Genomic DNA, 22,035 nt, shown 5'->3' on the forward strand with positions numbered 1-22,035 from the left:
TGTATGAAGGTGCCTTCCATTCCACAATGTCTGAGACACAAGGCATCTTTCGCCCTACCAATCTTGTTCATCAGTGCTCTGGTATAGTACACCCTCTGCAAGAGCTTCTACTGGATGCGTCTGTAATTAGCTTTTATCGCCCCTGTAGCTGGAAAGCTCAGGGCGTCCTGCCAGTCGTCTTCCTCAGTTTCTCCAATGTCTTGCCTCTATCTGCCTTTGAGAGGCACTAGATCTCCCTGCATATTTTGCATTAATGTTCCATAAGTCAGGGAGATCAGTTTTCGTGTGACCCTCTCATCCAGCAGTGTGTTTTCTAGTGCAGATTTTTCTTGGGTTTCTTCTTCTTTGGGAATACTATGTGTGAGTCCATGTCTCAGCTGTCTATATTTAAGCCATTGCGTGTGTGGCATTTGGTACTCTTCTTGTAGGTGGGTAAATGGAACCACTCTGTTAGCGGTGCATACATCCTCCAACGCTTTTATACCTATCTTATCCCAACCCTAAAAGCCTCGGAGGGCCGCTACCCTTCGCAGACTTGTGCCCTCCTAGAGCGGGGTCATCGGCATGACCAGTTAATCCCAGTTCATTTCTTTAAGTAGCTTCCGCCAGGTTTTGTGGACCATATTTGTCGCTGGGCACGCTATCTTTGCAAGCTTGCCTCCATATTGGATGTACGTGTAGCTGTGCTCCCCCATCTATCAACCCAGATCGCTGGGTCATTGGTGTCTGCATATACCCAGTTGTTCACCATGCCAACCTGCGCGGCTTCGTACCAAAAATTATTCTTAATAGAAAATCAGTGTAACCAGTTTCAACAAGATTATGGGGGACATGAAAATAAACAATCATTGGTAAAGCCAATAGGTCTGACATCGGTGGTTAGCCTTTTGGTTTTGTCAATGCATGTCTTGTTTTGACATTGTTTCTGTAAAACTTTATTTAGTGGGAATTGCGAGGCCCTCACCATTGTAACAAGCATTGGCAAAAAGCAATAAAAAAATTTAGTTTCAAAAAGCACACATTGCCGTAGTAGTCTCTGGCACTGAAGAGAACTACTTTGTGTGCCGATATGTTCCTTGTGAAAGAGCAGAATGCTGTCACTTATAGTGACAACAGTCAATAGATAGATGTATATTCGGAGAGAGGCCGAATTTCTAATAAAACTAAAAGGTCTTGGTTCACTCAAGACCTAATTAGGTGCCCAATTCTTAAATAAAGTCACGAAGTGCACCCATGGTATATGCCCTTGCATTAGTGCAAATGTATAGCTTTGGTGAATTCAAAATAATTTACAGAAGTAGGCCATAAAAAAGTAGTATTAGGAAATATTTGTAAACTCCATTTTAGCACAAGCCAGTATGCGTGTGTAGATTTTGCTCATTAGAAAACCTGTTGAACGTCTACAAGTTCACTTTACCTCCAACCGTTTTTCACCCCAAAGTGGGAGAATTTTTATATTTGCCTTTATGAGGAGTACATTTCCAACCTTTCTCAGTATGGGAAAACATTATAAAAGAGTTGGTGAAAACCCCTAAAACATGCAAGTTAGAAGGTTTGCACAGACTCCAAAGCGCAGTTCAACCTTGGAACTATTGCTTAATGCTACTTCCAGCCTCAGTATTAGATCTGTAGAAAGATGGCAAAATGCAGGAATTACTAGAATTCAGACCCTACTTTAGTATGAGCCCTGGCATAGTCTGAAAGGGCTATTGCCAGAGCTCATATATAATGAGATTGCTGCCATAATTTATAGCTGTGCTGTGTGGCACCAAAGGGACAAGTGATTTCTTTTTTACAGGACAAGTAGCTTTATGTAGCAACCTGCCCCATGGACAAGTTGATATTGTATTAAATTCCACATTCCTGATCATCTTATGTGCTCTAATGCCGTACTCTATTTGGGATATTCTTATATCTGATCTGAAGACGGTGGTGACTCCTATAGACATACTGGATTATATATTGTTATACATCATGAGAATCATAATCATATCTTTGTAGCATACTGTGGCCAAAGAATATATTACATATATTCAATATATATGGATCACTTCTTCAAAACCCATGAAAATGCAGTATTATCCAGATTTTGTGCAGTGTTGAATTAAAAACCAAAATAGTACTCTCAAGTCATTGATAATCCACTAAAAAAAGGCCAAATAAAATGGAAGAATCATGCATTTTCTTGGGTTGTGAATGTAGGAAGCAGGCTCTTTAGGTAGTGGACCAAAATGAGGTTCCCTGTGCAAAGAGTCCAAGCAATCCCCAGAGGCATCACAGAGTCATAAATTATATCCCAAATACTCCCTTTTTGGGTAGTGTAATCGAGCAGCTAGGCATATCAGAGGGTAGTACTATGCATGCAAGGCACACACTAATGCAGTAAGTGAGACACACACACAATAAAGAAACCCAACACCAATTTATAAAAATAAACTTTGATACCAAGATCACCGGAGTCAGGTGAGTACTTTTCGAGTTATGAATTTTTTGAGTTTTTAAAATAGAAAGTGCATTTTTCAGGAAGCTGCAATGCAATCCTATAGAGGAAAACAAAGATGGCAAAGCAGGTAGAGTATGACTTACGAGACCAGTCTTCTGGACTTAAGGTGAGTTGGGCCTAGGTCAAAGCCACACCAACAGGTCACCTCAGGGAACTCTGGTGCATCCAGGTGCAGAGGTGTGTTACAGCGTCGGGTGCCCCATTCAAGTCTATGAGGATTGGTCTGGTTATAAAGTTGCTTCAAGGATGGACTGGAAGGACAATCCAGGGGAACCCACAGGGGGACTCGACCCTTGAGGTCCTCAGGCACGTGGGGACACTACTAAATACTCAATTTAGAGGGTGTTAAGGGGAGTGAAGAGTAGTAGCCCCTGGGCTACTTACCCTTGGGATCACTACACCCCCTAGATGATCAGCTGAGGAACTCACATTGACCAGTGTCCAGTACATGTTTAAAATGGCTTCCCTGCACACTTACTATGTCTGAGAATCAATAAAGACATAGTAGGGGCTTATTTGCTCATGCATATATGCTCTCACTTGTAATATAATTCACCCTGCATTAGGGCTGAAAGCCTGCTATAGGAGTGACTTTCAGATATTACAAGCAGTATTTTAGGAGACATGGCACACAAGTGTGTGCCATGTCATGTTTTCAATTTTGGGAGCATCTTGTCACACCGCCAGCAATGGCAGTCTGGATAATGTTGGCGCTGGCTCCCTCAGAGTGGCACAAGTTGTGCTGCAGCCCTGAGAGGCCCTCTTCAGTACCCATACCATAGGTATGAGGGGCACCATTTACTAGGTACTTACAGGGGGGCTGAAGAGCCAGGTCACTTGGGGATAAAGTGAGCAGGTATCTTATTTTAGGGAAGGAACACTGGCTCTGGGGGCCTGGTTAGCAGGAACCATATGCACTTCAGTCAAAGTTGCCCGGACAGACTTTTGTTTCTGACCTTTCAAGAGCGAAGGCTCTTCCCCTGGGAAGTCAGATTCTCATCTGTTGGTGGCAGGCTGGCCAAAGCAGGTCAGTGAGCTCACCAGCAGCTGGTAGGTTTTTCAGGTTGCACACCACAGCCACAGCTGCCACCAGAGCCAATGAACGTCACCACTATTTCTCTGCAAGCTCAACAACACACAGTGGGAAACACACTGCTGCTGCGCATCCTCCAGCACCACAATAGGACCTTTCTCCTGCACCCATTGAGATTTCACCTGTGACACATCTGATGCCAAAATCGCTACCTCCAAACAGCTGACGCAGGCGACCACCACCACACCCCCTGTCCCCTGTGCTCCTCAACGTACAGTCCCTCGGAAAACACGCCACAGAAATCTGGGACCTCCTCAATAGCAGCACACCGACCTTCTCTTCTTGACCAAAACATGGCTCAACCCAGCCTCCAACCCAAACATTGCCACAGCCATACTGCCCACCTACTAAATCATACAACAGGACTGAACCCACAAACCACGCGGAGGACTCACAATCATCTACATAAACATGAATGATTGCACTACATCCACAGACTCGGACATCATAGCATACCACTTCAAAATAGGAATGGACTACATTGCCACCCTGAAGGATACCATCGCCTACCGCCCCCCAGGCCCTTAAGTGGCATTCTGCAACCACATTGCAGACTTCATCACTCCGCTCTCCATCAAATCAACCAACTACATCCTCTTCTGGGACCCCCAATTTCCACCTGGAAGACACCAGAAATCCCAACTCCCCGGGCTTCCTCAACAGCCTCACCAACCTCAGACTCACCCAACTTGTCTAAGGACCTTCCCACACAGCAGGCCACACCCTCAACCCTATTTTTGTTCCTCCAACCACAGGATCACCATCACCCACTCAACCCCACTCACATGGTCCAACCACTACAGCATACATTTCAAGATACCTGCCCACCAAGCCACACCACTAGAAAAACCCAAAGCACCTTCAAGGTACTGAGGCAAAATATTCAAAGAAAACTGATTGCCAAAAACAACAAAGCGGCTAGCTGGTACATGAATTCCAGCAGCATTGCAAACAACTTAAGAGAAAATGGAGATTCAACAAAAACACCATCACAAGATCGACATACAAAGCAGCCTTCATCCTCTATCACCAACGACTATGAGTCGCAAAGAGAAAGGCCCTAATTCTCAGACTCTAAGCCAGCCCCAACCATACCAAAGATCTCTTCGCCATTGTCAAAGAGTTCTCCAACCCCATAGCTGCCAACAATGAACTCATCCCATCCCAATACTTCTTCAAAGAGAAGATTGCCAAGATCTAGAAAACATTTGACCCACAGTATACCGATATGAATGCCCAGCAGGACATCTCCCTCATTGTCAAACAGTGGGTAAGTAACTGGAAGCCCCTCTTGAAAAAATACACCATCGCCCTGATGAATACCATCCAATCAGGAGCCCCCTCAAACCTATGCCCACACTTTATATACAACCTTGCAAGAACCATCATCTCTATCTGCACTTACCACTACCATCAGCACATCTATCACTAACACCAATATTACCATCTTGCTGGAAAAATAAAGAAGTCAACTCCCTATTGAAGAAAACAACAGCAGATCCCAACACCCTCAGTAGATATAGACCCATCTCGCTCCTGCCTTTTCTAGCAAAATTCATGGAGAAAGCCATCAATACTCAACGTGCAGACCACATAGAACTCCATCACCTCCTAGACATCTGTCAATCTGGCTTTCGCATCAACCATAGCACAGAAACATCCCTCATTGCAGCCACCGATGACAGAATTATCCTCGAATAAGGAGAAATGGCCGCACTCATCCTGCTCGACCTCTCCGCAGCTTTTGATATGGTCTCCCACAACTCACACGTCACAAAGCTCCAGCTTTTGGGAATGTGCAGACTGGCCCTCAAATGGATATCCTCCATCCTCACTGACATAACTTAGTGAGTCATTCTCCCCCCCACACCCCCAACACCTCAGAGACTTGACTATGAAAACGCCCTCTACTTCCAAATCCCAGCCCATATTCTACACGGACACCAAACCACCCAGAGCCCCACTGCCAGACTCATCCTGAACATCCTTTACAATGACCACATCCCTCCACACCTCAACAATCTCCTCTGGCTCCCAGTCCAGGAAATATGTAAATTAAAGTTACTCACCCACACTTACAAAGCTCTCCTTAACCGCCGCCTCAAGTTATATCAACCCACCAGACACCTTCAATCTGGGTCCCGGGCCAGAGCACACCTCCCTCGCATCAAGAAGGCTACAAGCGGAGGATACTCCTTCTCATACCTCACAGCCAAGACCTGGAACGACCTCCTGCAACACCTCAGAAGCTCCCCTTCCCTCATGGACTTCTGAAGGAACCTTAAGTCATGGCTCTTCCTGATGAAACAGGCATGATCTCCTCCTCCCAACTCAGACCTGCCCTACTCAGCGCCTGGATACCCTCATGGGTGATTAGCCGCACTCTACAAATCCACATAACACATTTTTCTACTTTCTCTTCGATAATGTTTTATTTTTTACAAAAGTGACTTTGTCATGTGTTGGCTTTGAGCTCTTTGCTGAAGAAGCTTCTACGTTATCCCAACTGCTCTATATACTGTCTATTTCACATTTGTTTAATGTGAGCAATTTTATTCTCATTACCCCAGAGGACTGATCTCCTACCTCATTCTTGGGGGCAGTTATAGGACCCTATGTATGTACTTGACAATGTGTTTCAGTGTCTATCAGATTAGAGGGACAATTCATAATTTTTAGTGCTTGTGGGTTTGAATTCCTCTAATATTGACTCCAAAACAACAAGCAAAGAGCTTAATTTGTCCAAGAGAGATGAAGACCTGCAATTAATTTGCCTACTTTTCGGATATCCCCGAGCCCACTCTAACATAACGTTCAGTCTTTCTAGCTTAGGGGCAATGGCAATTACATATTCAGCAGGTGTTTGTATGAATTCCATCTGGATATCAGTTTTAGTGGATTGATAAATCAATGCCCTAAAGGTGGCACCAGGACCCAATATGATGCTGCTGTCATTTTTAGCTTCCTACTGAGTATTTGTAATATATCTTAATCCATAGACATACACCTCAGCATTTAGATTCTTTAGTGGAAAGGACATAAAAGATTCCTGAAATTTTCCTTTGATTACTAATGGTTTCACACATACAATCCTTTGGCAGCTTAATAGGTGGTATTCCCAGGTGGATCATAAGAAGTGTTTAAGCCTCAGGTGTACCTGTCACCTTTTACGTCCTTGCTTAAAATAGGATCATCCTGCCCAAAGAATGAGGTAATTAACAATGTCTCCAGAACTTGGATTGTCTTTCTCAAGAATCGTCTACCTTACCTGTTTTGTTCAAGAACTTCTTTCTAGGTCGGCTTCCAGTGGTTGCTCAAAAAGCTTTTCATTGTGATTTTGGAGTGCAAGGAATAATTACAAAACAACAACCACTACTGGCTACTGGCTGTGCTAAAATTGACTAACCATGGTTTCTAACCTATGACCTTTCAGCATTCAGGCCAGAAGAACTGTGGCAAAGCACTTAGCCCACTACGTGTGTGCCATAACACCATTCAACGGGGTGTGGTCATTTAGTGAGTCTCTGTACAATCACAGCACAGCGAGGCTCTTAGTCACAACCCTTGCTTTCATTTCCACTACCTGGTGCTTCCAGTACCTGCAGAAGTATTGGCAGTGCTCAATTTGAGCCAGTGGTTTAAGGCGCTCGGGCACCTGCACTTCATTCTCACCACCGCCATTAATGACAGTTCACCACATGGTGGCGCTGTCTAATTTTGAGATCAGCTCGACAACAGTACTTATTAGTTCTATATGCATAAAAATGAATAATACCTGTTACCCATGACATTCTTCTAGCTTTTGGTAGCCTGGAATAGTCTGAATTCAAAATCAAGCACTGAGTATTGGACTTCTTAGCTTCGGGTGGCCAGTGAGACCTGCTTTTTTAAGACAGAGTTTTTTTTTGTTTTTTTTTTACTAAAAATGCACAGTGTTAATTACAGTCACTGATCTGTAATATCAATAGATGGTCACCATTCACAAATTTCTCATGTATTGCTCAGCCTCTTATAATGTATTTGGTATAGGCCAATCCTATGAATATTTGCAATATCTTTGCAAAAGTTGTTTGTGGTGGAAGTAAACAAAATTGCCTTAAGTGAGCTACTCATTAATTCTGTCTGGATATTCCACTTTATCTTTACAAGAGATATTTTCAGGTGGGAAGATTTTTTTCTTTCAAATTTAAACTGTGAAATGATGTGGATCAAATGCTCTTTAATTCTGCCCTCCCTGCAGGTGACATCCATGCGGTCCTGTGCAGAAGTGGAAAAGGCTACCGCCTGACAAAGGAGCATAGCACAGCGAACAACCGGGAGAGGGTCCGCGTGAACCGGGCTGGGGGATCAATCAGCAAAAACAGGGATACTGGACTGGTCGAAGGCATCACCAAGTGTACGCGCGGCTTTGGTTGCCATGGAGACCCAAAACTGAAAAGGTCCTTTATCCCAGCACCTTACGCCGTCTCAATTCCCTTAGATATTCACTGTCAATTCCTTGTTTTGGCAACCAGCGGGCTTTGGGACGTAATCTGTGATAATGAGGCGGTGGCCATCGTGCAGAAAGCCCTGTCCTCCTTTCTGAGCAGCTACCGACGACGTTCTGCCAAAGACACCAAGAGACGTACTATCAAAAGACTGGGATCCCGGTCTGTCAACCCAGAGGAAGACGCGTCCCCAGCAATGACTGACACAAAGGACACCATGAAGAGGGAGAAGGCCACAGGTTCCTCACCAAGCAACACCGGGGAAACTTCTTCAACTTCTCAAGGCACCCTAAAGGAAGTTGATCCAGCCACACTCTATGACAAGGCGGCTGCTTTTGTCGGCAGCCAACTGGTTAAAAGTGCCCTGTTGGGAGGTTCTCGGAGTAACATCACTGTTATGGTTGTGCTCTTTCAGGGGTGTGACACAGACAACAGTGACACCTTGGACACCGCTGGGCATTCAACCTAGTCTGCAGACCCTCTCCACCTACAACCCAATGTGCAAGGCGAGCAACAGCTGCACTTACCCCACCATCTGTATTCACTTTAAAACATCTTTTTAAAAACTTTTTATTTGTTGGAGTGCCAGACATTTACCTGGTAATTTTGGCTACACTGCCAATTAAACAGACACATTATTTCCATGTAATTTATAAAAAAGAATGCAAAAAGTATAATACAATATAAGACATAAACATTCAGGTCATATGAATGAAGGTGCAAATAGATGATATTGTACCCCTGGGTCCAAATATTTAAAAATGTACTGAGAAAGTTCAATGTAATTCAAGTTCAAAAGTGCAATCAATTATGAGCAATGGTGGGTGGTTGTGGCATTAGTGTGGGCAGAGGCAGGAGTTGTGTTTTGCAAAAATGGAACTGTCGGAATCATAGAGCTAAACCCTTGCCCCATCACTGGCCCCTTTACAGCCTCCTTTTTGTTGCTGGGGCATAAGGGGCCTTTTTCTGCACTGACCTTATTCCCCAAGGCAGGAAATGGCAGGGACATGGATATGAAAGGGGGCGACTCCTGATTGTCCACTGTAGATAGAGCCACATTAGTACACCTGTGTTACAGAGGTCACCCTCTGAATGATGTCACAGTTGATCTTAAAACTCCAGGATCATCACCAAAACATATAACATTCTAGAATGCCTATTGTTTATGATTGTTAAAGATGCTCCACTGGGCAAAGGAAACAGTTTTTTTAGGTCTTGCATAAGACAGTACATGCGCCGTCGCTTGCAAGACATTCTGTTTATTTACAGGAAGCTTAGAGCCCCATCCATCACTTACCATTGGTTGGCTTGGTCATCACTCTCATTTGCATGCTCCCCTTTGGTCAGCACATGGTCAGATGATGGACTTTTGATGAGCTTTTAAATAGTCTCTGCAGCTCTCCAAGGAACAGATACAAAATGCAGAATTTAGGCCTGGTTGTGTTACAGATCACAGAGAGAGCCAACTGTTCTTTGATAAATCAATTAAATAACACCCCACATGCCCACTACTGCACAGATACATCTCTAAGTGCAGATCAGGCCTTGCTCCATAATGTGGCTGCTGAATTCATTCAACTGTTTAAGTGGGTGATTTAAACTCAATACAGGGAGGGAGCTGATGGCAGTGTTTCAGCAGACTAGTGCCTGCTCTGTGCACCCCGAATGGATTTTTTTTTTTAAGCAGGACCATGTTGTAGGAGGCTGGACTGGCTTGTAGTGAGTACCAAGGGGTACTTGCACCTTGCACCAGGCCCAGTTATCCCTTATTAGTGTATAGGGTGTCTAGCAGCTTAGGCTGATAGATAATGGTAGCTTAGCAGAGCAGCTTAGGCTGAACTAGGAGACGTGTGAAGCTACTACAGTACCACTTAGTGTCATATGCACAATATCATAAGAAAACACAATACACAGTTATACTAAAAATAAAGGTACTTTATTTTTATGACAATATGCCAAAGTATCTTAGAGTGTACCCTCAGTGAGAGGATAGGAAATATACACAAGATATATATACACAATAGCAAAAATATGCAGTATAGTCTTAGAAAACAGTGCAAACAATGTATAGTTACAATAGGATGCAATGGGGAAACATAGGGATAGGGGCAACACAAACCATATACTCCAGAAGTGGAATGCGAACCACGAATGGACCCCAAACCTATGTGACCTTGTAGAGGGTCGCTGGGACTATTAGAAAATAGTGAGAGTTAGCAAAATAACCCTCCCCAAGACCCTGAAAAGTGAGTGCAAAGTGCACCAAAGTTCCCCTAAGGACAAAATAGTCGTGTTAGAGGGAAAATGCAAGGAAAACACAAATCAGCAATGCAACAACGATGGATTCCTGACTGAGGGTACCTGTGGAACAAGGGGACCAAGTCCAAAAGTCACAAGCAGCTCGGAGATGGGCAGATGCCCAAGAAATGCCAGCGGTTGGTGCAAAGACGCTCTTACTAGGCTGAAGAACTGTGAATACTGCAGGAACGACAAGGGCTAGAGACTTCCCCTTTGGAGGATGGATCCCCCACACCTTGGAGAGTCGTGCAGAAGTGTTTTCCCGCCGGATGGACGCCAACAAGCCTTGCTACACGCAAATCGTGCGTTTGGCGTTTTTGGACGCTGCTGGGGCCCAGGAGGGACCAGGAGGTCGCAAATTGGACCTGCAGAGAGAGGGGACGTCGAGCAAGACAGAGAGCCCTCACTGAAGCAGGTAGCACCCGGAGAAGTGCCAGAAACAGGCACTACGAGGATGCGTGAAACGGTGCTCGCCGAAGTTGCACAAAGGAGTCCCACGTCGCCGGAGACCAACTTAGAAAGTCGTGCAATGCAGGTTAGAGTGCCGTGGACCCAGGCCTGGCTGTGCACGAAGGATTTCCGCCGGAAGTGCACAGGGGCCGGAGTAGCTTGCAAAGTCGCGGTTCCCAGCAATGCAGCCCAGCGAGGTGAGGCAAGGACTTACCTCCACCAAACTTGGGCTGAAGAGTCACTGGACTGTGGGGGTCACTTGGACGGTGTCGCTGGATTCGAGGGACCTCGCTCGTCGTGCTGAGAGGAGACCCAAGGGACCGGTAATGCAGCTTTTTGGTGCCTGCGGTTGCAGGGGGAAGATTCCGTCGACCCACGGGAGATTTCTTCGGAGCTTCTGGTGCAGAGAGGAGGCAGGCTACCCCCACAGCATGCACAAGCAGGAAAACAGTCGAGAAGGCGGCAGGATCAGCGTTACAGAGTTGCAGTAGTCGTCTTTGCTACTATGTTGCAGGTTTGCAGGCTTCCAGCGCGGTCAGCGGTCGATTCCTTATCAGAAGGTGAAGAGGGAGATGCAGAGGAACTCGGCTGAGCTCATGCATTCGTTATCTAAAGTTTCCCCAGAGACAGAGACCCTAAATAGCCAGAAAAGAGGGTTTGGCTACCTAGGAGAGAGGAAAGGCTACTAACACCTGAAGGAGCCTATCAGCAGGAGTCTCTGACGTCACCTGGTGGCACTGGCCACTCAGAGCAGTCCAGTGTGCCAGCAGCACCTCTGTTTCCAAGATGGCAGAGGTCTGGAGCACACTGGAGGAGCTCTGGACACCTCCCAGGGGAGGTGCAGGTCAGGGGAGTGGTCACTCCCCTTTCCTTTGTCCAGTTTCGCGCCAGAGCAGGGGCTAAGGGGTCCCTGAACCGGTGTAGACTGGCTTATGCAGAATTGGGCACATCTGTGCCCAACAAAGCATTTCCAGAGGCTGGGGGAGGCTACTCCTCCCCTGCCTTCACACCATTTTCCAAAGGGAGAGGGTGTCACACCCTCTCTCAGAGGAAGTTCTTTGTTCTGCCATCCTGGGCCAGGCCTGGCTGGACCCCAGGAGGGCAGCTGCCTGTCTGAGGGGTTGGCAGCAGCAGCAGCTGCAGAGAAACCCCAGGAAGGGCCGTCTGGCAGTACCAGGGTCTGTGCTACAGACCACTGGGATCATGGAATTGTACCAACAATGCCAGGATGGCATAGAGGGGGCAATTCCATGATCATAGACATGTTACATGGCCATATTCGGAGTTACCATGGTGAAGCCACATATAGGTAGTGACCTATATGTGGTGCACGCATGTAATGGTGTCCCCGCACTCACAAAGTTCAGTGAATTGGCTCTGAACAATGTGGGGGCACCTTGGCTAGTGCCAGGGTGCCCTCACACTAAGTAACTTTGCACCTAACCTTTACCAGGTAAAGGTTAGACATATAGGTGACTTATAAGTTACTTAAGTGCAGTGTAAAATGGCTGTGAAATAACGTGGACGTTATTTCACTCAGGCTGCAGTGGCAGGCCTGTGTAAGATTTGTCAGAGCTCCCTATGGGTGGCAAAAGAAATGCTGCAGCCCATAGGGATCTCCTGGAACCCCAATACCCTGGGTACCTCAGTACCATATACTAGGGAATTATAAGGGTGTTCCAGTAAGCCAATGTAAATTGGTAAAATTGGTCACTAGCCTGTTAGTGACAATTTAAAAGTAATGAGAGAGCATAACCACTGAGGTTCTGGTTAGCAGAGCCTCAGTGAGACAGTTAGGCACCACACAGGGAACATATACATGCACACCTATGAGCACTGGGGCCCTGTGTGACAGGGTCCCAGTGACACATACATATAGGCCACAAACCTATGAGCACTGGGGTCCTGACCAGCAGGATCCCAGTGACACATAACAACCATACTGAAAACATAGTGTTTTCACTATGAGCACTGAGGCCTGGCTATCAGGATCCCAGTGAGACAGTGAAAACAGTGACAACCATCCTGACATACACTCACAAACAGGCCAAAAGTGGGGGTAACAAGGCTAGAAAGAGGCTACCTTCTCACACATGTTTCCTGACTGGGAAAGCAAATGCATGGAGAGTGGGCTGTACTTCCTTCTAGGCCACACAACCTGCATTCACATGCACTAAGTGTGGTTGGTTTTATTCTCTGCCTGTCTTTTGGCTTCAATGGATAGTGGCCTTGAACCTGTGGCTTACTCTAAAGGACAATCATGTGCCGTTCAGTTTTATACCACTCCGCTTAATTCTTATATAATGTCAGGCTTGTTTCAGAGCCAACGCTTGTAATGAATGTATGGTGTTACCAAGCTTTTTTTATCTGTCAGTAAGAGCACAGTCTATTGACCCGTCTTGTGTAAATTTCTGCTATTATGTGAAGCCCAGAACCTTGCGCTGACACTCCGTGTCTATGCTGAGTGGGCATGCGCATGCAGCACATGTACGGTCTTGGTACTGGGGCAGTGGATTCCTTTTCGATCTCCCTGCTTTAGTATAGCACAAGATGAAGGGTGAGGCTGCTTCTTCTCCAGTACTGGATCTTTCATAGATTCACATGCTTGAATAGTCGAAGTTGGAGTCCCACAGTACCTTAATAAAGCAGTATATACCAGTAACGTAGGCTACAATAGGAATAACAAGTTATCTGAATAGCCTGCCTATATCCTTTAAAAAAAAAAAAAAAAAAAAAGAAAACTTGACTTATAACCAATTGGATGAGAGCACCCACTAGAACAGTCCCAACAGACACTGCAGCCCTCACATTTTCTACTGCACATCGTGTGGAGGGAGTCTCCTTGAGCTCTGCTCAAACTACCTGTTTACCTCACAGAATTTTCCTAAGAAATTTGTTCTGAAGAAGCATTATTTCTTTTTTCCTACTTACTCCTGGCTGGATAAGATGTCCCTGACATCTAAAAAAAAGGACTGTTCAGAGATTGTGAGTCCTGTGGAAAGAAGAGGCTCCACTCAGAAGATTCACATAAAAAGTGCATTTATTGCCTTTAGCCGGAGCATAAGGTAAAGGAATGTAAATTTTGTGGCACCTGGTCACAAAATATATTAAAGGATAGGGAAGGTAGGCTCTTATTGGGGCTCCAGAAGTTGAAAACCAAGGAATATCCTTTATCAGCAGACAACAGTGAAATTTCCTTTCAGACCATAACTTCAAGTAAAAGGAAAAGAGCGAAAACAAAACTTTCCCCAGAGTCACTGCCAAAGTTCAGTAAGAAATCTAAACATGCTGACACTGACCAGGAAAGAAGGCATAAGTTCCATCCTTCGACTTCCAAACATGAAAGACCCATCTCCATAGTAAGATCTGAGCCTGCTACTCCTTTCCTGAAAGAATCAACACTGAAACGGTCTTCTCAGTCTGTACTTTCGGCGATGATGACAAAACAAATCTGTCACATTAGAAAAAATACCATTGATGACGAAGGGGTGACGGCTACAATGACGACAGTGACATCAATGTTCACAACAGCAAGATCTCCATTGATTATAACATCGTCACGGCTTTCGAAGACGACGATTGTCACCACAAAGATTTTCAAGCGTCAATCGACGGAGACTTGCCTGCAAAAACCTTTTATGGCATCATCGACAACACCATCGACGAAGATGGAGAAAATACCATAGATGGAAAAGGCACCGTCAACGAAGGCACCGTTGATGAAGAAGAAGAGCTCGAAGACACCACCATCGTCGATACCATCGATGGCAGAAAAACAGATGACGATTCCATCAATGAGAAGAAAAGACTATCGAGGGTCCCTGGTATAATGCGTAGCCCATCCAGGGAAATACTTGAGTACAAGAAGAGAGATTGAGCTACAACTAATGTCCACTGCTATCTACAATTGTAGAACAACAACAACAATCAAGATAACTGAAATATACAAAATGATATTTATTACATATGTATGAACAACAACAAAAGAACATGATGATCAAGATTAAATATAAAATATTTACATATTCACAGGGAACGACACATACATTTATATATAGTGAATAGACAGAGACAAAGAATTATGCAAAACAAAAACACAACAAATAATGAAAAATAATAGAAACATAACATTGAAAAAAGGAGCAAAAAATCCAAGTTGTCCAAAATACAATACAATACAATTTAGATATATACTTTCTCTACAACATTATTTTAAAGCCTTACTAGTATTCACAGTTTTAACATGTTAACTTAACTTGTTACCTAACATCAAAGAGGAACTGCCCTGATGAAGGCGGCTTTACAAAACAGAGGTTTACCGCCGAAACGCGCGTAGGCTTAGTTCCTACAGTTGTTATAATGGAATATGAATTTTAGGGTCCAAGTAATTTTTCTTTTTTGAATTAGGTGGAGACGCGATCTGGTTCTAAGTTAACATGTTAAAACTGTGAATACTAGTAAGGCTTTAAAATAATGTTGTAGAGAAAGTATATATCTAAATTGTATTGTATTGTATTTTAGCCAACTTGGATTTTTTGCTCCTTTTTTCAATGTTATGTTTCTATTATTTTCTCTTATTTGTTGTGTTTTTGTTTTGCATAATTCTTTGTCTCTGTCTATTCACTATATATAAATGTATGTGTCGTTCCCTGTGAATATGTAAATATTTTATATTTAATCTTGATCATCATGTTCTTTTGTTGTTGTACATACATATGTAATAAATATAATTTTGTATATTTCAGTTATCTTGATTGTTGTTGTTGTTCTACAATTGTAGATAGCAGTGGACATTAGTTGTAGCTCAATCTCTCTTCTTGTACTCAAGTGATTCCATCAATGAGCCCATCGATGAGAATTGCAAACATACAACTAAAGTCAATACTGTCTTCCTCACAAACAACTGCATACTTGTAGCCCACGAAACAAGAATTTAAGACATATCCATCAGTGGATGTAATAAAAGAATGTATGGAAACATCCAGTCAGGCTGAAAAAATGTTTCCTCCACTATCCTTAATAGCAATAAAAGGAAGGTCAGCAGAATCCAAAATTTTACCCGAGCAAACTTCTCCAAGTAGAGTACTGCCATATCCACCATTACACCTCGAGGGTGATGAGTCAAATGATGAAGGTCCTTTTGGTGTGGCTAGTAGCTCGTCTCAACTACAGGTGAAATGCCAGGATTATGGAGATGACGACGAAGAATATCAGGGGTACTACACTGCAGGCGAACAGGTGGAACCATTCCATCAAGAATATCAGGAACAATCTATTCCAATGCCTGCTTCCCTAATAACAAACTTACACTATATGTTACAGGACTATTACTGTAGATTCCCACCATCCACTCCTGCCACACCTATAAGTCAGAGGGCACAACCAGAAAGCCTATTTCAAATCCCAACACCTTTACCAGATCCCACTCTGTTACTTACAACACCAATTGGCCCTACACAAGGAGTGACAACCATCATATCACAACCAGTGGAAGAGGACGTAATATCATTGGGGGAAGATAGAGAGGAAGGGGAGATAAGAGACAGAGTAATTGAACAAGATATGTGGGACGACTACTTCATTCCAACCCGCTCTCCACCTCTGTTGACACCAGTGGATTCCCCTCCAGAAGATATTGGGGGATTCCACAACCTAATGGACAGAGCAGTACAAAGGTTCGAACTGCCACTATTAACAAGGAAGACAGACTTTATTTTATGACTTCAAGGAACTCGGGAATAAGTCAGTAAGAGCGATTTCAATAGTAGATTTCATCTGGCAGGAAGGAATCAAAGCCATGAAAAATCCAGCTACTGTACCTCTGGTAATCCCACGTCTTGATAAAAAATGCAAAGCTTGGACAATTCTCCAGCTTGCCCTATTGGACAAACAAAACCTGATTAGGTGGTATCGCAAGCACCGCTCAAAGAGCCCCTCTGCCCAATATCATCTCCTCCTGATAAAGAGGGTTGTAGGTTAGACAGCATTGGAAAAAGATTCTCGATAATGGCAGTCACTACGGTAAGAGCAGCAAACTCGCTGGCTATTTTAGCTTGTTGTGACCACCAAATGTGGTTGGATATGGCACCATACATAGATCTACTACCTGATAATGAAAAATTAGAAGCACATAAAATCTTGTAGGAGGGGGAACGCGTCTCAGTGGAGATTATTCCTTTCGAGGGGGCTACCAGCCATATAGGCAGTACCAGCCTGGGCAGACACAGTCCCGGCCTCAGTATACACAACAGCAATACAGACAGCCTCCAGCACCTGCATATAGACATGGTTCCAGAGGGAAGTTACCAGAAAGAGGCAGAGATACTTGAAAACAATGACCAAACAAGAGTAATGTCTACCTCACCAACATCTCGAATCGGAGTGAATATATCAAATCATTTCAAACAGTGGTCCATGATAACCTCAGACAGGTGGGTCCTAGATGTCATTTCAAAAGGACATTCCGTGGAATTTCTCCAGAAATCTCCATACACTCCACCATCAGGCCCACCTCCACCTCGCCTAAAACAACTAATGAGGGAAATACCCAATATGATTTAAAAAAGGGAGTTAAAGATCAGTCCAAACACTCAAAAGGCAATAGGATTCTACTCTCTCTTTTTTCATCAGATAACCCTCAGGAGATTGGCACCCTATACTCAATCTCTGAAGACTCAACGAATCCCGAAAAAAACTAACTTTTTGCATGGTAACTCTTCAGGATATACTACAGCTCTTGAACAACGGAGATCATATGATGTCTCTTGATCTACAGGATGAGTTGTTTGATATCCCAATACATCCAGGTCATCGCAAATTCCTAGTTTCCAGGTAGCAGGTATCCACTTTCAATTTAGATTAAAATCTGCTCCCAGAATCTTTACAAAGCTGTTGGCTCAGTAGCAGCACATCTCAGACAACAGGGAAGCCAGGTATTCCCATACTTAGACGATTGGCTCATCAAAGCTCCTACATCACAACAAACAGCAGCGGCCACAACCACCTGCCTTTCACAATAAGAACTGATATATCGTTGGAAGGCTGGGGAGCGCATCTCCATGACTTACAGATCAGCAGAAGATGGTCTGCAGAGGAGAAAAACATGACTATCGATCAACTAGATCTCAAAGCAATTGCTTTAGCATTAAAGGCTTTCCTCCCGAAAATAAATCACTCAACAGTCCTCATAAGAACGGACAATACCACCAGTATGTTCTATTTGAACAACAGGGAGGAACCCGCTCCCAAGCACTCTCTTCTCAGGCTCAAGATATATGGAACTGGGCACTTCAGCACCACATAACCATCAGGGCAGAACATCTATGAGGAATATCCAATCTCCTGGCAGACTCCTTGAGCAGGATCATCATTCCTCATCACAAATGGGAGCTAAACCACCAAATTCTGGACTCTCTATTCTGTCAGTAGGGCAAACCACACCTGGATCTGTTTGTGACGAAGGAGAACAACAACTGCCTGTTCTTTGCAAGTTGGCATCCCCAGAAAGAAGCGTGGGGGAATGCTTTTTCGATGCATTGGTCAGGAATATATGCCTACGCTTTTCCACCAATCCCATTGATCCCAAACATAGTCAACAACATAAAGAGGGAATCTTGCAGACTTCTCTTCATAGCTCCCAGATGGCCCAGGCAATTCTGGTTCACCGAACTCCTACTCCTCTCGGAACAACCTCATCTACAAATCAAAGTAACACCGTTGTTGTTGACAATGAACCAGGGAAAGATACAACTTCCAGACCCAACATCACTACACTTGTCAGCATGGATCCCGAATACAATGAGTTCTCCTCTGTAATCATCCCATCGGAATGCAGAGAAAATCTGTCCAAGGCAAGGGCAGACTCAACAAATAGAACTTCTAAGTTCAAATGGAAACAATTCTGTCGTTGGTGTGTGTCCTCCAACATTCAACCACTCACAGCACAACCACAGAAAATACTCCCATATTTGCTACATCTAGCAAAATCAGGATTATCTCATTCCTCAATAAAAGTGTACCTAGAAGCAATTTCTAGATTTCGGCGCACCACTAACACGCCATCTCTGTGGTCCGCTCACATTAATAAACAATTCCTCAAAGGTCTCTTCAGGACTTTTCCACCAGTTCAAAACCCTCCACCTCTGTGGTATCTCAACATAGTCCCGGGACAACTTATGAAGCAGACATCTGAGCCGATTCACACATCTGATACTGAGTATCTCAAATGGAACTCGGCTATATTACTAGCTATCACATCTGCAAAGAGAGTAAGCGACATACAAGCGTTTACCATCAAACAACCGTTCCTACAATTCACTACAGTGTTATTTTGAGGACCCACCCCAAATTGATTCCAAAAATTCAGTAGGAATTTCAATTAAATGAACCTGTGGTTCTCAGACTTTTTTTTCCCCAAATCCTCAGATGCCAACTGAAAAGTCTTTACACTCCTTAGATGTTAAACGATGTCTAAAGTTCTACTTACACGGAACGCATCACATAAGAAAATCAGACCAATTGTTTCTGGCATATGAAGGCATCAGGAAATAACACTTGGTTACCAAACAAACCATTGCCAGATGTATAGCGGCTACTATAGAGTTTTGCCACACACAAGCCGGAAAACCTTTACAGGGCAGAGTAAGAGCCTACTCCACTAGAGCTGTAGCCACAGACAGCTCTTTTTGCTGGAGTGCTGATTCACCATATCTGCAGAGTAGCAACATTGTCAAACAGGCATACATTCACAATACATTATTGCCTGGACGAGAGCCATAAAACAGATGCAGCAGTGGGGCAGGCAGTGCTACGCCATCTCTTTGGATAAGGCGAGTCTCTGTCTTTTTCTTTCCGCCGCTATTTGTGTTTATTATAATGAATATATGTTTTACTTACCTGCAACTGTGGTTCTCCAGTATTGGTATCTTTCATAAATTCACATGCGACCCACCCTCCTCCCTGCAGAGGATCCCCTTACACATAAAAAGTTTGATAAGATCACACTATTGCTAAAAAAATCTGAGGGCTTCAGCTTCTTTTGGGAGTGTTCTGGAGGGTGCTCTTGTTTGATTGGTTATAAGTGAAGTTTAGTTCTTTAAAAAAATAAAAAGGATGTAGATAGGCTCTTAACTTGTTATTCCTATTGTAGCCTATGTTACTGGTATATACTGCTTTATTAAGTACCGTCAGACTCCCACTTCGACAACGGGGAATATTCAAGCAGGTGAATCTCTGAAAGATGCCAATACTGGAGAACCACAGTTACAGGTAATTAATTAATTTTCTTCAGACAGAGGAAATTCATTGCCTGCATTGGAGTGGCTGGCGGGTGGAAACCGAGACGCTGAATTGGGGTGGATGAAAACAGGGATTCCCTTTAGAAATTCCATGGCAACCTAGTTTGCAAAGGGGTTCTAATCGGTTCTTCCTGACCACTACCTTTTAGAGATGGCAGTGGTGCAGGGTGGGACTGTAGTTTGATCTTCAAGGTGAGAAAGATAAAAGGGCAGACTCTGCTTAGAAGCTATCTCCTTTCACTGTTCCAGAAAGGTGTGGCACCAAGTTGAGAACTCACACTTAACTGTGCCCATGTTTTGGATTCTTCTGCTTGGAGGCAGCCCCACCGCTACCTGCTGTGAGAACCATCACATTACCTAAACACTGTTTCTGGAGGACAGACTAGAAATTATACTTGAAAAAGAACCAACACAACCCAGCCATGAAGCCTGAGATAGTGCATCCAGGACCGCCCCGCCCGTCCTAAGAATGTGTGTAAATGTGGGATCCAAACCACCCATCTTGGTTCCAGTTTAACTTCTTCATGACCAAGGACACAGTGCTCCTTAGACAGTCAGTGCCCCAGAGGGGAGGGGACATCACCTGAAATCACCAACTTGCTGGATAAGCTGAGGGTCTACCTCAGCACCTGAGACCACCTGCCGTCCTGCCTTCTCAGATAAAGGAGAGTTGCTGGCTCTGCAAGAGTAGAAACTGTCCAGGAGGAGTAGCCTAGTTCCTGGGATGTGCAGCACCTAGAAGCAGCTCAGCTGAGAGAGAATAAAGCCGGTCCTGACTCGAACTCTGCAGGGTCCCCCGATCTCTTGCTGCAGCTCACACCCCGAGCTACCTAAATAAGCATTCATCAGGTTGTCACTGTGCAACCCTGCCTACCCCAACCTCCCCCAATAAGCCTCCAGGGCCTGTACTGCAGCTGCCACACAACTGAATTTCTGTGGGGTAATAACTAGTGATCTCCAGCTGTACCTCAGTTATTCATGTACCTACATCTTTGCCCTAGGACACCAGTGGCGAATAACCACAATGGTTGCAGCACGGTACCAATGTCTGTCCTGTGCACCCCAATGGGGGTTACAATTCTATTATTCTTTTGTTATCCAAACTTCAACCTCAACAATGGCGCACACTCCAAATCACACTTCCTTTGTAGTTCCTAGTGTCAATACGTAGTGCAATCATTCCTCAGCATTGTCCGTTCTTTGATGCTGCTGCGGCTGCAGAAATCCACTCTATGCATATAAAATGGAGTGGTGCACCCTCATCCCAAAGAATGTCCAATGTACAAGCTTCAATATGAAAACTTCAATTATTTTATTTCATCATCTCAACACAAAGGCAGCCAAACACATTTCGTTCATTTCATATGAACTTCCTCAGGGCTTCTCGTACAGACCCGTCTCCCATTCCTTCCAATATTAGGACATCATATTGTACATGTTGCAAGTGACATTAACTGGGAATATCTCCCTAATCCAGACACATCCGAGCCCACGGCCTACATCAAGCCAATTTCATGGTCAGTCCACTGGAAAAAAAACAAGCAGAAGTTCTATTATTTCTTTTATGTTCAAAGTCCTGTTGCTGGAGCTGTCCTTTCTTGGATTTCTGACTGGGCCCTTCAGTCTGCTGCTTATTTGGCTGCTCTTTCATTCCAATAACCTCTCTCCGAGTCCTGTGAACAAGGAAGAGGGCAATCACCAGATGTAGGAAGTTGACTCTGTATATACTATCTCAAAGTGAGAGATAGTGTGCACAGAGTCCAAGGGTTCTCCTTAGAGGTTGATAGTGGCAAAATTAGATAATATTAATGCTCTATTTTGTGGTAGTGTGGTCGAGCAGTAGGCTTATCAGAGGGTAGTGTTAAGCATTTGTTGTACACACACAGGCAATAAATGAGAACACACACT

General features: G+C 44.2%; 1 protein-coding gene across 1 annotated transcript in view; it reads left to right on the forward strand.

Annotated features, from left to right (window-relative positions):
• The window catches only part of PP2D1 (protein phosphatase 2C like domain containing 1), a 45,418-nt gene extending 36,787 nt beyond the window's left edge, over positions 1–8,631 (forward strand). Inside the window, exon 4 of the mRNA XM_069212372.1 lies at positions 7,837–8,631. Within this exon, the coding sequence (XP_069068473.1) occupies positions 7,837–8,552 (716 nt within the window). The 3' untranslated portion in view covers positions 8,553–8,631. The remainder of the gene's footprint in view (positions 1–7,836) is intronic.
• Positions 8,632–22,035: the final 13,404 nt, after the last annotated feature.

This window comes from Pleurodeles waltl, chromosome 10, assembly GCF_031143425.1.
Source record: "Pleurodeles waltl isolate 20211129_DDA chromosome 10, aPleWal1.hap1.20221129, whole genome shotgun sequence".
Classification (NCBI taxonomy): Eukaryota; Metazoa; Chordata; class Amphibia; order Caudata; family Salamandridae; genus Pleurodeles; species Pleurodeles waltl.